General features: G+C 49.9%; 1 protein-coding gene and 1 non-coding gene across 2 annotated transcripts; one reads left to right on the top strand and one right to left on the bottom strand.

Annotated features, from left to right (window-relative positions):
- Positions 1-641: 641 nt before the first annotated feature.
- On the bottom strand, positions 642-4372 carry OPN1SW (opsin 1, short wave sensitive). Its single transcript, XM_037049259.1, has 5 exons — positions 3905-4372; positions 3458-3626; positions 2767-2932; positions 2101-2340; positions 642-1178 (listed from the first exon to the last, which is right to left on the bottom strand). The coding sequence occupies exons 1-5, from the start codon at positions 4248-4250 to the stop codon at positions 1059-1061; spliced, it is 1041 nt and encodes a 346-aa protein (XP_036905154.1). The 5' UTR covers positions 4251-4372; the 3' UTR covers positions 642-1058.
- Positions 4373-12848: 8476 nt separating this feature from the next.
- On the top strand, positions 12849-12920 carry TRNAP-AGG (transfer RNA proline (anticodon AGG)). The gene has a single exon. It is a non-coding gene; the product is annotated as a tRNA-Pro (tRNA).
- Positions 12921-18227: the final 5307 nt, after the last annotated feature.

Genomic DNA, 18227 nt, shown 5'->3' with positions numbered 1-18227 from the left:
TTCTGGGGTGTGTGGCCTTTATTCTAAGAGCTGGAATGCTTGCTTAGAATTACAAGAGTTGTTAAATGTCCCCGAAAAGGAGCTCTCCTAAAAGGTTTACCATGCCCACCCCCTCCACCCACAGAGGTTACGGTCTTCCAAGTGCGGCACTTTCCTTCCTGTTCCTAAAATCTAGCGTGCTTATTGCCGCTGTGATCCTTGTCTCTTCCCTCAGGCCATGTAGTGCTCCTTACATAGTTATCTGATACCAAACACAAGCCATTCCTGGGTGTGGGATGGCCATTACTTCAGAGAGGCCTTTTTCAGAGGGAAAGGGTGGGTCTAAAGTATAAGGTAAGAGTTTTTTTTAACATTTTGGTGTAATTTATAAATGGTATCAAGTTGTTTAATTCTACTGTATTTTGAGAACGCAGAGTGAATTAACTTTAATAAATACACATTTTAAGACAGACACACAGGGTTAGCCAAGTAAGGGGAGGGGGAGAGAAAGCACCTGGAATAGTTTGTGCTGCCTCAGGGGCTTATGGACGTGATGTTTGCCAGAGTTATTGCAACAACTGGCATAGGCAGCGTAAAGAAACCCTTTCACACTCATATTTGGGACCTACTAAAGGTTTTATTTATGTCTCTCCATGCTTCTGCCCTTCCTAAGGTATTTTCTTGGAATATATCATCTCAGAACAGACACCCAGTCAGGGGGAGGGGAGGAGTCACTGAAAAGGAGGGCAGTTGTCCGTACACTGAAAACGCAGCCATATGCCTTTGTAGTTTCCTTGTATGTAGAGACCAGCTTTCCAAGTGCCGGGAATCTTGCCACTTAGGACTGGAAACTGCTGGTTGTTGCAATGGCTTCGGATGTGTTCTGAGTCGGATCCAGCTGGAGCAGTAGCTTCGTAGGTAGGAAGGTAATAGGAAAACGGAAAAGTGATTCCGCAAATGGTCGTTGCTCCCCTTCCCGTCTGTTTCCTGCATTGTCGATAGTTTGGGTTTTGGCAGAGAAAGTAGGAATTGCCTTAAATGTAAAATCCCAGTTGCTGCAAGTAGGCCAATGTGGCGCCTTAGCTGGGGCCCACTTGGCTGGAAGAGAGAGTAGAAACTTCAGTTCTGTGGGAACTGGATGCGTCAGACTCATCTGTCATGGACTTCCCATGCACCATCTCCATGATGCAAGCCCGGAACTGGAGGGAAAGGGCAGAATTGGAGGTAGCCGCTCCCACCCACCCAACCCCCGGCAGAACAGTGCAGAGGAGATCCTGTCAGGAAGTATGGGGGAAAAGATCTCATACTTTGTCTCCCGAAAGCCTCAAACAATGCCTTCCATGTACCCAGGGGCTCCTCGGGTAGGTTAGGGTGTGTTTTCCCAGTCCTGAGACTCGTTAGTTTCCCCTCCAGGACTTCTCGCCGCCTCCTGGTCTGCAATACTCCCTACACGTTCAGGTAAACCTGCCTGCCTGGCAGGAGCTCTGTCGGGTCCGTGCACCCCTTCCCCACTCCTGAAAGGTCCTTCCGTGGGGAAAGGACTGCCTGCTCTCCGTCCAGGTTTCACATTTGTTTTGGATCTAGTCTGGGACTGAAGAAACAAATAATTCCCAAAGCAGAATGTTTGCTCCACAAGAGACGACTAGATTTGAGTTTGTTTTTGGGGGGAGGGGTTGGTTGTTTAGCTCAGATTTAGGATTCGGGGGTTGGACCACCCGGTACCTTTAGATGATACCCTGCTTTCGGTGTTTGTGCATGTGTTGTGATTTCTGCTTCGCACATGCTCCAGAAGGCTAGAAGTTGAATGGTAAAGGATTAAAAACTTGTGAATTGGAAGGGCTGGAATGTAGGGGAACTAACTATTGATCTGTCAGTTCTTCAACAAAACAGAAAACTTTCACTTATTCTTCTCCTTTGGAGCAACTCGGTTTTTGTGGCTTCAGTTCTGTCCGCCCTGGGCTCTGATCTTGGCTCGATGATCACACCTTTGTCCCTGTGGTTCCTTTGTTCCCCACCAACCCTTTGAGTAGAGTCCAAGGTGCTCCGAGTTGAAAGTCGTAGTGAGAAGAACTGGGTGTTAGGGACTAGTGAGCCTCATAGGAATGTGAATGGGAACTTTACCTGCTTATTCATGAAGCAGTAGATGATGGGGTTGTAGACACAAGCGCTCTTGGAGAAGAAGGCAGGAATGGTGACCAGCCGGAAGTCCAGCCCATGGCTAGGGTTGTTGACCATGTACATGGCCAGGGCCGCATAGGGCACGTAACAGAGACAAAAGGATCCCACCATCACCACCACCATGCGGCTCACCTCCCGCTCGGCCTTCTGGGTCGAAGCTGACTCCTGCTGCTGGGCCGCTACCTGGGACAAGCACAGGGGAAACATCACATCCTCCTCTCGCCCCTCAACTCGCAGCTCTCTGAACGATTTATTTATTTATTTATTTTTTACCCAGGGGACACCTGCTTCAATTGCCTCTCTCCTGTCCCTGTGTCTCATCTAGTCCTGTGGCTCTCCCTCATTGAGGAAGGCAGGATGGAGGCAGCTTTCTGGCCGGTGACATTGGAAGGGATCACATGCGTGTCCTGACAACTGTATTTGAGCAGGGATGACTCTACCTTATTCTTCATTCCAGTTCATCATTCTGCCTATCCCTGCTTCCTTCATTGCTTTTACATGTCCCCCTGGTTATGTCATACCTGGCTATGGTATTTCCAGATGTTCTGGAACACTCACCCAGTCTCCCCTCTCACCGGGAGCCCCCTGACCTTCACAAAAGCCACTCACAGCTCTGAGCGCCCCTAGCAGCTGAGAGTAGGAGAAGCAGATGAGGGAAAGAGGCACGATGAAGCAGAAGATGAAGAGGAACCAGGCGTAGTACTCGCTGCGATACCTGGTGCCCACGGTGTACCAGTCGGGGCCACAGGAACACTGCAGGCCCTCGGGGATGAACCTGTGAACGGACCAGACACTCACCCACTGGACAAGCATTTGCACCCTGGGGGCTCACCCCAAGAACGGTGGGGGAGCTGAGATTCCTGGGTCATGTTTGTGTATCTAATAGACCTCAGGGGGTGCCCAGCGACTGTCCCTACCAGCAGACAGTATTGCAATTCGAACTGTAGAGTAAACTTTAGCATTTGTCTCCCACAGCCCTTTCACCTGTCCCACCAGTTCTTTAAAAAGTAGAGGTCAGCCCTGGCTGGTGTGGCTCAGTGGACTGAGTGCCAACCTGTGAACCAAAGGGTTGCTGGTTCAATTCCCAGTCAAGGCACATGCCTGGGTTGTGGGCCAGGTCCCCAGTGTGGGGCATGTGAGAGGCAACCACATATTAATGTTTCTCTCCCTATCTTCCGCCTTTCCCCTCTCTCTAAAAACATAAAATCTTTAAAATAATAATAATAATAAATAGTAGAGGTCGAGGCAGAAAAGGTTATATGCAACTCTCTACCCACACCAACCTGCCCTGCACTCTCACCGGCTCCAGCCGAAGAAGGGTGGGATAGAGACGCCGATGCCAATGGTCCAGGTGGCCAGGACCACCATCAGTGCGTGCCTGGAGCTGAAGCGGAAGCTGCCAAAGGGTTTACAGATGACAATGTAGCGCTCAAAGGCCAGGAAGGCCAGTGACCAGCCTGTGACCAGACCTGCAGTGAAACCAGGTTAATGGGTCAGCCTGGCAGGAGGAGTGGATTACAGGGTGTGGCCAGCACAGCCCCAGGAGGCAGATTGGACTGGCAGTTGGAGTAGAGTTGGGGACACAGTGGGTCAAACTTCTAGTCTGGGCTTTGTACCCCAATATGCAAGAGCATCAAACTCCTCGAGACTCCCCATTTGGGATGCACACTAGGCCAGCAGCCTGGTCCCTGGTTCCACCCCCCGGCTCCGCGTCCTCTGCCTCCCCAGCCCCCCTCCCCTGCAGTACCTGCTGCAGAGCCCAGGAAGGCCTCCAAAGCACACACGCGGTGGCCGAAGATAAAGTATCCCTGACAACTGGCAATGAAGACGGTGGAGACAGAGAAGGTGCAGAAGAGGAAGCCCCCCAAGGACACGTTGACCAGAATGTAGTTGAGTGGCTGCCTCAGCTTTTTGTAGCGCAGTGTGGCCAGCAGCACCATGGCGTTGAGGGGTGTCCCTGCAAAGAAGACAAAGCCCATGAAAGCTGCCTGGAGGTGGAAGGCCCAGACAGGGGCGATGTGGTACTGAGGCCCATCCCACGGTCCCACCGAGGAGATGTTCTTGAACAGATAAAACTCCTCCTCCCCTGACATTTCGCTCACAGATGTCCCCACACCCTCTGATCCCTCTTATAGTTGATCCTTCCCCCTCCGCTGCTCCCCACCCCGCCAAAGAACCCCCTCTTCCGAAACCACTTTTGGGTTCCCTGAATGATCAGTGCTGATCCTAAGCCTCCTAAGGACAAAGTCTGGGATTAGAGACCCCCAAGCCCCCACCTAAACCTCCTTTTGCAGTTGCAAAGCCGATTGTGTGTTCCTCGGAGGACAGACAATTGGGCTCAGAGAGTCTGGACCTGCAGACCTGGGTGCCCGATGAGCACGAGTCAGCTCCCCGGGGCCTGGGAGATGCTGACCCATTTGTAGTACAGATGCTTCCACCACTTGTTGGTTTCCCCTGTGAATGGAGCTCTCGGGGGCACCCATCTCCATCCCCCTGGATGTCTGCACTCCATCTGCCCCTTTGTGGAAATCAGCCCCTAAGTCTCCCCCTTCAGAGATCTCAGATTCTCTGCTAGCCTGGGAACCAGCTCTGGGCTATAGGAAGGGACAGGGGATGGGAAGTGTCCTGCAAACACCTTAGTAAACAGCCTTCAGGGCAGGGCACAGGGCAACCTGACAATGCCTGGAGGTCTCCGCATTCCAGGCTGCCTCTGTTTCTTCTCAGTGAGTCTGTCTGTGCCTGCCCTGTGCTGCGCACCCGCAGCCAGGCTGAGGCTGGTTGGCTCATTGTCCCTCTCACGCCACGTTCAGTCCCTCAGCTTGGCAGGGCCCAGGCTGCCACAGCCTTCCTCCCGTCTGCTCGCCCGGGCCCTGCCCAGCCCTCACAGCCTAACTCACTAAGACAGCTTCCCGTGCGGTGGCCCCTCTGCAGGAAGCCCCACCCACACTTACACTCAGCCCTACACTTCAGCCCTTGTGACTGAATCTTCTTCCCCGCCTCGGTAGGGTACAGATATGTAGATAAAATTGACCCACACGAAATACAGGTAAAAAAGTGAAGGGATGGACCAGCAATGGTAGAGTAGTACATATCAGATGAACCCTCCCGCCATAGGTAAAAATTATAAACTCTGGACAAAATCGAAAAAGCACCTACTTGAAAGCACCATAAAGTACCCTAACACAGGCAGAAACTGAAAGGACTCAACACTTGGATGAAAGGAACTGTCCTCATTAAACGGGTTTGCCCCCCAGGGTGCTCATCAGTCTCAAGGACAAGGGATGGCAGGAACTCCAGCAGAAGACCCCCATCTTGGTCTGGTGGAAGAGTCAAAACTCCCACCAAGAAGTTGGGGGTTCAATTCCTGGTCCGGGCACCAACTTATCGATGAACTTAGCAATAAAGATGATTTAATTTAAAAAAAATCCTCAGCTGACTGCTGAGCTCTTCACAGAGCCTCTCCAAAGACCCCAGCAAAAGGCAAAGCTGGTCTGACAGCTGAGCAGCTTGGGCTGCTTCCCTCTGCAGCAGAGAAATTTGAGTCCTTTCCCTCCGAGCTGTTGGAGCCGGCAAGCGCCTCAGCCTGACCATTTGGAACTCCCACAAGGCCGCACCTCACCACTAAAACCAATGTTCCTCGGATCCTGAGCTAGAAAGGCCAGCTGGAGACTTGTCAGCCACTTCAGGGAGCCTGCCATTTTTACACACACGCTCCACACAGACACTCACCCACAGGTAGATCCAGCCAAGGGTCCAGGAGTTGCAAGACCACTTGGCCTCCACTGGACTGCCTGAGTCAGCACAACTCTCAGCCTGGGCCCAGGACCAGAGGCCACCCCTGAAGGCAGTGTTTGAAGTGCCTATCCCCGGGCAGGGCACTGGCCAGGGGCTGAGTGGAGTGAGTCAGCCTCAGCTGTCTGCAGGGCTCTGCTGAGGTGCCCACCTCTGCAAGTGGTTCTGATAGAGGTCTGCAAGGGCAGGGCCTGGGCTTGGGCTCCCGTCCAAAGTGATATGGTTAAAAGACACCCCAGGCCTTCTCACTCCACTATCCAGGACGCGTAGCTGCACCTCCGCCCTCTCCCTATTCCGACCCCATCCCAAACAGTCCCTTCTCACCCTATCACGCCTCATTTTTATTTTTATTTTTTTAAAGTACAAAGAAAGTTTATTTTCTTTTTTAAAAAAATTTTAATATATATATATTGTATTGATTATACCATTACAGTTGTTCAATTCCCTCCCTTCATTCCCCTCCATCCGCACACCCCCTCCCCCACCATTTTCTCCCCTCTTAGTTTATAACCACGTGACTCAAGTTCTTTAGATTCTGTATTTCCCCCACTATTCTTGCCCTCCCCCCTATCTATTTTCTACCTACTGTCTATGCTATTTTCTGTACCTTCTCCCCCCTTCTCCTCCTCCCACTCCCCTGTTGCTAACCCTCCATGTGTTCTTCATTTCTATGGTTCCACTCCTGATCTAGCTGTCCTCTTGGTTTGCTTTTGTTTTAGGTGTGGTTGTTAATAACTGTGAGTTTGCTGTCCTTTCACTGTTAACATTTTTCATCTTCTTTTTCTTAGATAAGTCCCTTTAGCATTTCATATAATAAGGGCTTGGTGATGATGAACTCCTTCAACATGACCTTACCTGAGAAGCACTTTATCTGTTCTTCCATTCTAAATGAAAGCTTTGCTGGATAAAGCAATCTTGGATGTAGGGCTTTGGATTTCATGACTTGGAATACTTCTTTCCAGCCCCTTCTTGCCTGTAAGGTCTCTTTTGAGAAATCTGCTGACAGTCTGATGGGTACTCCTTTGTAGGTGACTGTCCCCTTATCTCTTGCTGCTTCTAGGATTCTCTCCTTCATTTTAATCTTGGCTAGTGTAATTATGATGTGCCTTGGTGTGTTCCTTCTTGGGTCCACCTTCTTTGGCACTCTCTGAGCTTCCTGGATTTCCTGGAAGTCTATTTCCTTTGCCAGACTGGGGAAGTTCTCCTTTATTATTTGTTCAAATATGTTTTCCACTGATGGCTGTTTCTTTACCCCTTCTGGTACCCCTATAATTCGGATGTTGGAATGTTTAAAGATGTCCTGGAGGTTCCTAAGCCTCTCCTCATTTTTTGAATTCTCATTTCTTCATTCTTTTCTGGTTGGATGTTTCGTTCTTCCTTCTGGTCCATTCCATTGATTTGAGTCCCAGTTTCCTTTCCATCACTATTGGTTTCCTGTGCATCTCCCTTCATTTCAATTAGTTTAGCCTTCATATGTTCCTCTAATTTGTGACTATAATCAACTAGTTCTGTGAGCATCCTGATGACCAGTGTTTTGAACTGTGCATCTGAGAGGCTGGCTATTTCCTGGTCACTTAGAGTTATGGGCTCTGGGACTTTGAGTTCTTCTTGAGCCATCTTTTGGACTGTTCGTGCCTGTTACATAGCAGGATTGGAGCCCTAGGTGTTCACCAGAGCAGGGCAACTCAGTTGCTGGGTTGTGACGCTGTACGTGGGGGCGGGGTCAAAGAGGAGCAAAGGCGGTCTCATCTCTGCCTCCCGCAGCTGCCACCGTCCCCAGGGTCCGCGCGTTTCGTCTCACTGCACATGAATATGCCACCACGCTCAGCCCTCCACCACTGGATTCGCCTGCTGAGGCCTGCGTTGTCCGTCTCACTGTGTGCGAAGGTGCGACCTCGGTCAGTCTACCCCACACCCCGACTGGGTCCCAGCTGCCTGTGCGCCTGGGTCGGAGGATCTTTCCTACCCAACCCTGCTCCACTGCTGGCTCCGCCCCTCTTACCGGTCCGGTTGAACGGGTTCGTTGTTGTTGTCGGACTTCCGTATAGTTCAATTTTCTGTTCTTTGGCTGTATCTTTGTTTACTAAACCTTTGTTGTATTCAAACTTGGTTGTGGGAGAAGGCACAGTGTTTCCACCTACGCCTCCATCTTGGCAGAAGTCCACACCTCATTTTTAGAAGCAAGGGCAATGAGTCCAAGTTAGGGTCAACCCAGCCCCAGCTAGGAGGGCACAGATGCTCCACTGTGGGGGGCGGGACTGGGCCACAAAAAGCCTTACCCAAGTGTAGAGACTCACTAGCACCTAAGGGACAAAAACAATCTCCAGAGTCACTGAGCCATGGGGTAGGGGGAAGGAAGCAAGGGGTAAAGAAGGAGGGTAATGATATAAAAACAGGAGAGATTTTAGGTTTACTTAATAGATGTAGTGCCATTTTCAGATTTAACATCATTTGGTTAATTTAGGAACACGATAACAAACTAAGGCTTCACAGAAGATGTGCTGGGTGTATCTCTAGACCAGGGTCCCAACCTCAGTGCTGCTGACTCATTAGACCAGACAACTCTTGGTCTCGGGGCGGGCCTGGGCACTGCAGGGCAGGGTGTTTCACAGCCTCCCCGGGCCCTGCCTACGAGATGCTCATAGAGGCACCTCCGTCGCTGTCGTGGTAACCAAAACCGTCTCCAGACACAAAGTCCTCTGAGAGGCAAATCACCCCCTGCGCCCCTCCCCTCTCGTTGAGAACCGCTGATTTAGATAGAGACTTAAGAATGCCCAGAACTGAATGGAAAACAATCAAGAGAAAATTGTTTTTCCACCATTCTAACTGTCCAGAAAAAAGTCCTAGAAAAGGAGCATATATTTTGAAGAGTTTCCAAGATCCCCCCAATAAACTCATATTTCCTAGGAATGTATTCCAGGAGTAGTTTATTTCCAGGAATACTTTAAGGAAGACTTGCAGGAATATAGGGAACAGGAAATCGTGTGTCAATCATTCGGAGGAGCAAAAGAAGAAAGAGGAACAACGGTGCAGAGTTCCAGAGACGGAGTGAAATTGGAAGTGCGCACCCTCTGAGGTCCCTACGGATGGACCATGCTCTGTGCCTTCCAGCAGCTCACGTAGTTCAGTGTCCGGTAAGTAATGCAAACCAACTGCTCTAGGGAGGGTGGCGGACAGTAATGCCTCCCCAGGGGCTTCACAGAGGAGACACCGGGGGGATGTAATGAACAACATCTTCGACAACTTTTCTGAATGGACACAACTTCCCCAGTTTCACAGGGTTGGGTCAGCTACTGACTGTTGCCCCTCAGTGTGGACTGACACAGAGCACATTAGGAAACCGGGCATCAGCCAGAGCCATCAGGATGGGGGCCGGTACCGGCTCTGCTGGGCTGCCCTGATCCAGGGGGCATTTCAACACTCCGGAGGCTGAAAGCGCATTTCTCCCTGTTCTCGCTAATTATTGTTTCTTGCTAATTACTCATTCTATTTGGTTTTTTTAATAATTCAATTTCTGTTTTGAGTGGATTATATATATATATGTCCAATTGAATTTTATAATGTGTATAAAATGAATGAAGTAGAAATGACTCCATAGCGGAAAGGAAGCTTCTTTGCCAGTCACCAAGTCTCCCCCACCTCCAGTAGCAGCCCGCGTCTGCTTTCTGCTCTGTGGTTCTTTAATTTATTGATTTGAGAGAGAGAGAGAGAGAAACATCGATTTGTTGTTCTACTCATTTATGCATTCATTGGTTGCTTCTCGTATGTGCCCTGCCTGGGGCTCAAACCCGCAACCTTGGGTTTCGGAACAATGCTCTAACCAACTGAACTGCCCCGCCAGGACAGTTTTTGCTGTTTTTGATGTATGTGTGTGTTGCATGCCATTGAGTAGCTCTGACTTTTGGTGACCCTATGAGTGAGTGACATCCACAGTGTCCTGTCCTCACCAGCCTTGCTCGGCTCCTGCTGACTCCTGCCTAGGGCTTCTTTTATGAAGTCAGTCCATTTCATATTTGGTCTTCCTCTTTGCTGCTGCCTTCTATTTTCCCCCAGCATTGTTGTCTTTTTCAAAGAACCCTGCCTTCTCATGAGGTACCCAAAGTAGGGCAGCTTCGGTTTTGTCATTTTTTACCTCCAGCGAAGGTTCAGGCTTAATTTGCTCTAGAACGCCACTTTCTAGTGGTCCAGGTACCCATACAGCTCTCCTCCAATCCCACATTTCAGATGAATCGATTGTTTTCCTGCCAGCCTTCCTCACTGTCCAACTTCGGCATACGTCCATAATAACTGGGAATACGACGGTGCGATGCTTTCAGCCCTGGTCTCTGATGACACACCTTGGCTCTTGATGATCTTCCCTAGTTCTTCCATGGCTGCCCTTCTGAGTCTCGGCCTCCTGTGGATTGATTCCTCGGCTGCGGTCTTCGTTTGAGCCGATACCTGAGTGAAGGCAAGCAAAACCTTTGGCAGCTTCAGTCTCTTCCCGTCTATGTTAAAGTGCTCCCAGTGAGCTTGCGATGACCCCTCGTGACAATGCCTGTTCAATACTCACCGAAGGCCCTCCTTTCACAGTGCTGAGAGGAGGAGGAGGCTGACACGCTCTTGTGAAGATGAGGAATCATGCAAGGACTTGTCTGACGGGAAGCCGCCGCAGGCCTGGAAGGAAAGGGAGGAAATTCTCAGAAAGGGGATGTCCGATTCCCCTCAGAGAACTCCATCTGTGACTCTTTAAACAGACACTACTGGGTCGTTTCTGGCCTGAAGTTCTACTGCCTAGAGCAAGGCCATAGTAAGTTTAGCCTGGGGAAAAAAGGGCACGGCAGGTGCCAGTGGGTTTCCACCAGGGCACGACCCCTCTCCCAGGAAGCCCGCATCCATCTGGAAGCGTGTGGGCATGGGCTGGGGAGCAGGGGGCGGATTATGGCTGACACAACAGCAGGGGCAGGACCCCGCTCGAGACAGGCCGCACAAAGATCCTGCCTCGCACTCCGACAGCACCCCTAGAGTGAAGCGCTGGCTGGGGCCCAGCCTCCGTCTCAGCCCTGAAACATCCTCAGTGAAATCCCCCTAGGAGCAACCTCACTCCCTGGCATGTCCCCCAAGAGGAACAATTTAGGGAATGTCTGCTGAGGTCATGGAACAACGCCTTGAGTGTGCTTTTATTTATAAGCCGCTTTAAAGCTGGGGAACAGCTACCCAAAAAAGACTCTGGTTTTAGACCAGATGAGCTGTTGCCCTCCTCTCTGGCCATGATTAGTCAGCAGAGCCAATTGTCTGGTCCGGATACTCCTGGGTGGATATAATGAAACTTTATCCCCTGGGTACAAAGGAATGCTAGCCAATCCATCCTCTAAAGTAGGGCCGTTCTCCCTGTCTATCCCAGAGACAGATTTGTTTATCACAAAGCCTGCCTACAGGGACGGCAGGTGGGAGGGTTTCTTCAGGCTTATGGTTGCCACTTCAATCCGAGTGATGAGCATTCACCTGAATATCTGTTGGACCAGTGATTTTTTTGGTGCAAACCCCTGGCTTATTCATCATTCCACAGACATTTGCTAAGCGGTGTCTATGAGAACAGTTGTGCTGTGAGGATGAAATGAGCTTCACCTGGCAAAGCGCTTATGCAAGGCCCGGCACACAGAACTGCTTGGGAATCGTCTGTGTTGTCAGCAGGATTGATTGCCAAGTGCTGGACACAAGGCAGGACCCCACGGCCAGTAAGACAAGTCCCTGCCGCCTGGAGTTTTCAGTTGCATGGAGGACACTTCCCCTGGAAGCAAGCAAGTGTCCCTGGGGTGTGACGGATGCAGTCTTCTCCGGGGCCGGGGCTTCTGAGGCTGAGCCCCAGTCTGTCTTTAATTTGGGAAGCCCCCAGCCAGAAGGACCCCTGCCCAGATCACCCTTGGCCTGTTGGCAGGATTTTCCCTGCAGTCTCCATGGGCAGGAGGAGCAGTGGAGGGAAGGAGGGTATTCTAGGACATATTCCCATCTTTGGTTTTCTAGAAAGTCTGAGTAGCAGTGTGACCCGAATTTAAAACAGGCTTCCGATTCAAATGAGTGTGCCGCGTCTAAGCTGAATCTAGGCAAGTTTCTTTTTCTTGCCTTGGCTATGACACCAATCTCACAAGCTTGTTAGAAGGTTAAATGAGGTCTGCAAAGCACAGAACGCCCTGCCCAGCCCACAGTAAACAGTAAGTGGCAGCTTCCCCTACCGTGTATCACACCGCCCCCCGCCCCCGCCCTCAAGTTGCCATCATAATTACTCCTTTGCTCCGCACCACACTTTACAGTTTGCAGTGTTTTCCCAGACAGGGTCTCACTGGATCCTCACATTACTCTGTAAGGCAGACAGGGCAGTTACTACACCGACTGACAGATGAAGGAGCTGAGTAACTTAGCAAATTTCACCTAATGAGGGGGACCCGAGACAGCCTTTCACGTCCACCCAGAGTCTCCCAAACCCAGGAGGCTATTTGGGTTTGGGGGATTCTTTTGTGGCCTGATCATGAGGTAAGAAAGAAGCGTGGTTCTTCACTGGGTGCAGGAGATGCCAGACGGCTTCCCTCAGCCCTGGGGTTCCCCTAGAAAGTGGAGGCTGCTGCAGCCTGGCTTCTTCTCTGCCCATCGCCAGCAGCACCGCCAGGAACTCGGCGTGGTAGCCTTGGCAGGGACTGGCCAAACACGGGGGAAGAGGGGCCCTGCCTGCAGTGGCAGGTATCTGTGTGGCTCTGCAGTGGGATGGGGAGGAGCGGGAGGGGAGGAGGGGTGAGGCCTGGGGAGTGCCGCCGGCCTGGGCCAGCAGCCAGCCTGGAAGAAGAGAAGCCGCCTCCAGAAACCACTAACTACGGCTGAAGCTGATGTGGCATGGAAGGCACATGTGGCAGGGGGCAATTATGACAGGCTCGTTGGTCTAGGGGTATGATTCTCGCTTAGGGTGCGAGAGGTCCCGGGTTCAAATCCCGGACGAGCCCTGCTTTTCCTGAAATTTTTTCTTTCTTCTGTTCCTTGCCGAACACATATACACTGCCTGCCCTCTCTAGCACAGAAACAAACAGATGGCCTATGTCTCCGTGTAAAGCACAAACTATGAAAAGCACAGGATTCAGAGTCCAAAGGGTAGGAGTAAAGTTACGATTCTGCCCTGGTGAAATGGGAACAGTAATATTTATTTTTCAGAGTTGTTGGGAGGATTAGGTCAGAAACTATGTGAAATCCCTTTGCAAATCACAATGCAATTTACTGACCTAGAGAATGTTAGGAATAGAAATGACAAAGAGAATCTAGAGGGGAATTTCTGGCAAGTGGCAGACTGAGCTAATGCAGCCATCTCCTCACCCAAAATCCCCTAGAACACACACAGAAATGCTGCAAAATAAAATTTAAAAATTGAAATGTGGACAATTGCAAAAATTTATTTTGCAAAAAGAAACACAGTTCTTAGAATTAAGGAAGGAACACACGCCAAATAAAACAGAAGAGGAGGCTGTCGCAGTGACCCATGGTAGGTTTCAGACAAAATATGCCCTGGACCAGGAGCCGCATTTTAATGCTTCTGATTGCAGGACATGCGGCAGGGAGCTCGGGCTGGACCTCCTGCACAAGCTCAGAACATCGAAGATCTACCTCGCCCGTGGAAAGAAGACTAAAAGCTACCCACACATCCCCAAGGAAGCAGAGAAAAGGGAAAGAAATACAAGTCAACCCTGAGAGATTGTTTGTTGTCCCAAGTCTGAGCAATTGCTTGCCTTGCATCTGGATTTCTGTTATCTGTGTGATGTTGGTCCTCAAGCAGAGGAATTAAATAGAAACCTGGTTTAGGACCCTTGCAATCCCTAGCAAACACCACACAGCCCCACGGAAGCAAGAAAGAACTCCTGTTGCATAGCCCAGGACATACAGGACTCTCGCTAACACCGCCCCCACACACACACACAAACTGCTGAAAAAAGCTCACAATAAAATATTATAAACTAGACAAGGAAGTAATCCACTGTAAGAAAGAGTCAGCAGACATAACGAGCAGGAGAATTAACATCCCTAGAACTGTGCATGATACAACAACATGAAACATACTATATAATATATAATAAGTATACTTAAAAGCATTAAAGATTAAAGATGAGAAAATAAACCATAATACAAATATTATATTATGAGTCCTGGCTGGTGTGGCTCAGTGGAGTGCCAGACTGTGAAGCAAAGGGTTGCTAGTTCGATTCCCAGTCAGGGCACATGCCTGGGCTGAGGGCCAGGTTCCCAGTAGGGGGTGCTTGAGAGGCAACCACATATTGATGTTTCTCTCCCTCTCTTTCTCCTTCCCTTCCTCTTTCTCTAAAAATAAATAAATAAAATCTTTTTTTAAAGAGAGAAAGTTAAAACATTAAAAAATGAGGGACATATGATGGAAATTAAAGACTCAGTGGTGTATTAAATGGTAGACTAGACCCAGTTGGAAAGAGAATTAGTGAATTGGAAGATAGAGCTGATGAAGTCATTCAACATTTGGGGGGAAGAGGACAAGATGGAGAATTAAAACACATGAGGGAAAGAATGAAATAGATAGATAGATAGATAGATAGATAGATATGGTATATCACACCCCTATGTAAAATTGGGGCTCCTGAAAGAGACAGAAAGAATCGGGGGGATGTAAAATTCCAATCAATAATGATTAAGAATTTTCCGCCCTGGCTGGAGTAGCTCAGTGGATTGAGCGCGGCCTTCGAACCAAACAACCACGGTTCAATTCCCAGTCAGGGCACATGCCTGGGTTGCAGGCCAGTTCCCAGCAGGGGACACACGAGAGGCAACCATACATTGATATTTCTCTCCTTCTTTCCTTCCCTTCCCCTCTAAAGATAAATAAATAAAATCTTTAAAAAATAATGATTAAGAATTTTCCAAAATGGACAAAAACCACAGTCCTCAAGTTGAAGAGTCCAGAACTCACATGTTATGGTGAAATTGCAGAATACTGAGGAGAAAGAGAAAAATCTTGAAATGAACCAGAAAAACATCTGTTTGCCTACAAACATAACAATGACATTGGCAGCTGACTTCTTATTAGCAACAAAATATTATAGAAAAAAGAATATCTTCAAAAGGCCAAGAGAAAGCTGTCAACCTAAAATTCTATGCCCACTGAATTTCCATTCGAATGGCATGAAATAAGGACGTTTTAAGACAATGACTGAGATTATTTTCCACTCAAAGACTTTCACTGAAATGCCACCCATGGATATACTTCATAAGAAGGAGGGAGTGGGATGCAAGAGGGAATGGTGAGCAAATCTATAAATGTGTCAGTGGATGGAAACAAACAATGAAAGCCACTGTTGAGACTGTAAAGTTGTCCAACTGCTCTACGGAGTGACTTGGCAACGACTAGTGAAGTTGAAGTCGTGAAGTGAACCACATAGTCTGTGACTCGGAAATTCTCCTTCTAGGTATCCGCCTCATCCCATCAGTGCTTACACAGATGCCAAGGAGGCAGAGCCCCGTCTACGGCAGCACATTTATAATTTGGACAACTGGAGACATTCTAAATGCCCATTTGCGGGAGAATGAATAAATAAATTGTGGTGTATTCATGCCCTGGCTGGTGTGGCTCAATGGATTGAGTGCTGGTCTGTGAACCAAGAGGTTGCTGGTTTGATTCCCAGTTGGGGCACATGCCTGGGTTGCTGGCCAGGTCCCCAGTTGGGGGCAACCAATCGACTGGTCGATGTGTCTCTCATACATTGATGTTTCTCTCCCTCTCTTTCTCCCTCCCTTCCCCTCTCTCTGAAAATAAATAAATACAATATTTTTAAAGATATGAGAAACATCTGGTACTCAGCAGTTACAATTCATGAACTGGGGCCAAATGAAACAACATGAATAAATGTAACAAAAAGTTGACAAAAATGAAAGTTTGCAGAAGAATGTATATGATACGATACCATTTAGATGAATTTTTCAACACACAGGTCAACATTCTGTATTGTTTGTGGATTCATACTTACAGAGTGAAAGTGTGAAACCATGGAAGAGCTATTATCGCTGAATCCAATATGGCAAGTAATGAACAGTAGTTGGATTTCAGTGATGTGTACATGGATACTTATTGTTATAATCTGTACTTTTATGCATGTTTAAAAGATTCACATTGTTTTCTTTTTAATAAGGGAATCTAGGGATTTAGAAATAAGGGTAAAGGGGGATAAATGGCCACATCAATCCCCAGAGCGGATGAGCCGTGGGGATGGGATTAGCGGGGAGGCTGAGTCCTGCGGCCAGGGTTTACAAGAATTAATTTCGATCATCCCCCTAAGCGGATCACCTGGCTGGCTTCCCCACCAGAGAAGGCATTTCAGAGGTGCAGCTCCTGGCCTCAGTCCACTCCCCCCACACCCACTGAGCCCTTTTCTCCTGCCTCCTAATGCCACCCCACCCTCAACCCAGTGCTGGTTTGGCCAGGGATTGCCCAAATTTAGGTCCTGAGAATAGATTGGTTCAGATCTCCCCTGAATGCTCTCCCAATCGAGGGTGAAGGGTGACCTGTACCCCAAGAGCCAAGGAGACATTAGTCTTAACACCCAGGATCAAACCTGCCGAAGGAGAGCTTGAATCCCTGGATGTCACAGCTGACAGCGTCCTCCCTCGTCCTCCCTCCATCAGCCAGGAAGTCAGCAGTGAAGGTCAACTGCTCACTCATCCCACTGGCCAAGCCAGAACCTGAAGGGCCTGCGCTGTGGCACAGCAGTCACTGGGCTTCTGTCCTTAGGCTGTCAGTCACCAGAGCTCTGTGTCCCCCCTCCCAATGCCAGCCCCCTTCCACCATCCCTGACAACTGCCCTGCTCCCTGTCGGGCAGGCCTGACATCTGCAGCAGACCCCGCCCCCCCCTCCCCGCCCCGGGAAGGGGTGTGAGTGGGCTTGTTCAACTGCCTTTCCCCACCACGGGATCACCTTGACCACAGGATTTGGGGTGGAATCCTGACCTCTGAGAAGCAAATGAAACTTCCATCGTTTCTCAGGACACCAGGCTAGGGGGATGAGTGGGAGGAGGAGAGAAGAAAAGAGATTTCTTATAGGGCAACATTTTTGTTATGGGGCAACATAGATAACTTCCTAAGTGTGAAATCATACGATAAATAAGACAGCATTAACAGCATAGCTGGAAGATTCACTTTTATTTATATGCCAGATACTTTGGCAGATGCTGGAGATTTTAAAAATGCCTGTTATCTCCCAACCTTCCATAAATTGGGCAGACAGAAGAGTAAACACCTGACCTTGACAGCCTAGAGCGACTGGTGCCACTCTAGAGAGAAGGAGGACAGGGCAGAGCCCCCCCCCCCCCCCCGGGGCGGGGGCCTCCAACGTGGACGGGATAAGGCGGCAGGGGAGGGGACCTGCAGGGGACTCCCCTCCTAGGGTAGAAGGGTAAGGACGGGATGTCCAGGCAGAGGACTTCCTTCCTGAGGATTATGGAGGGCTTGTGAACTTGGCAGCCTGTGGGAGTGAACAAAAACAATATATAATCTTGACCTTGTGAGTGGGTATGTGAGAGATGGTGTACGTCCCTGGTTTAGCAATCTCCTAGTACTTTTCTGGATGTACTGGGATGCCCCAGTTGCGAAGTGTGTACCCACTCTTTCCCTGCTGAGAGACCTGCAGAGATGTGAGAACAAACCGCCTTGGGCACCTCGTAAACAGACTTGAATGAATGATTGATTAAGTGATGTAAGATGAACCCTCTAGGCTTCCACACGTCCCTTCTACAAGAGTGAAAATCAGTAGTTCACACTGTGAGCCGGCCACAGGGCGGGGTGCGTGGGGGTTCGGAGCTGACAGAGCAGGGGATTTGGGGCGAAGTGGAGAAAAGGTCGGACGGTGGAGAAAGTCTTCGGGCACAGCGAAGGCTGCGTGGGGCCTCGGAGAGGGCCCTCCTGAGTGTCCCTGGTTTGATTTGGTGGAGTCTCCGGGAAAGCAGAGAGACAAGGCCCGGCATTTCGCACATGCTGCCCTTGGCTTTCTTCCTCCAGCCCTCACGCAACACTGGGGCACGAAAGGCCACCGCGCGGGACCCGGCCGGGCAGCCCGGGGTCAGAGCTGAGAGCAGCGGTGGCGGCACCAGCCCTGCGTGGAGGCAGTTTGAGTGCGCGTTTGGAGGAAACGGGCAGGGAGGATTTGCCCACCCTCGTCCTTTTCCTGCCCCATCACTGAGTGCATTGAGAGGGCGCAGGCCCTTACACAGGGCGCAGAGGGGACCCACCGCCAGACCGGGGCATCTCG

The sequence above is a fragment of the Sturnira hondurensis genome, unplaced genomic scaffold (genome assembly GCF_014824575.4).
Source record: "Sturnira hondurensis isolate 20B ecotype Veracruz unplaced genomic scaffold, ASM1482457v3 Scaffold0006437, whole genome shotgun sequence".
Classification (NCBI taxonomy): Eukaryota; Metazoa; Chordata; class Mammalia; order Chiroptera; family Phyllostomidae; genus Sturnira; species Sturnira hondurensis.
This window is presented reverse-complemented; position numbering and strand designations above follow the sequence as displayed.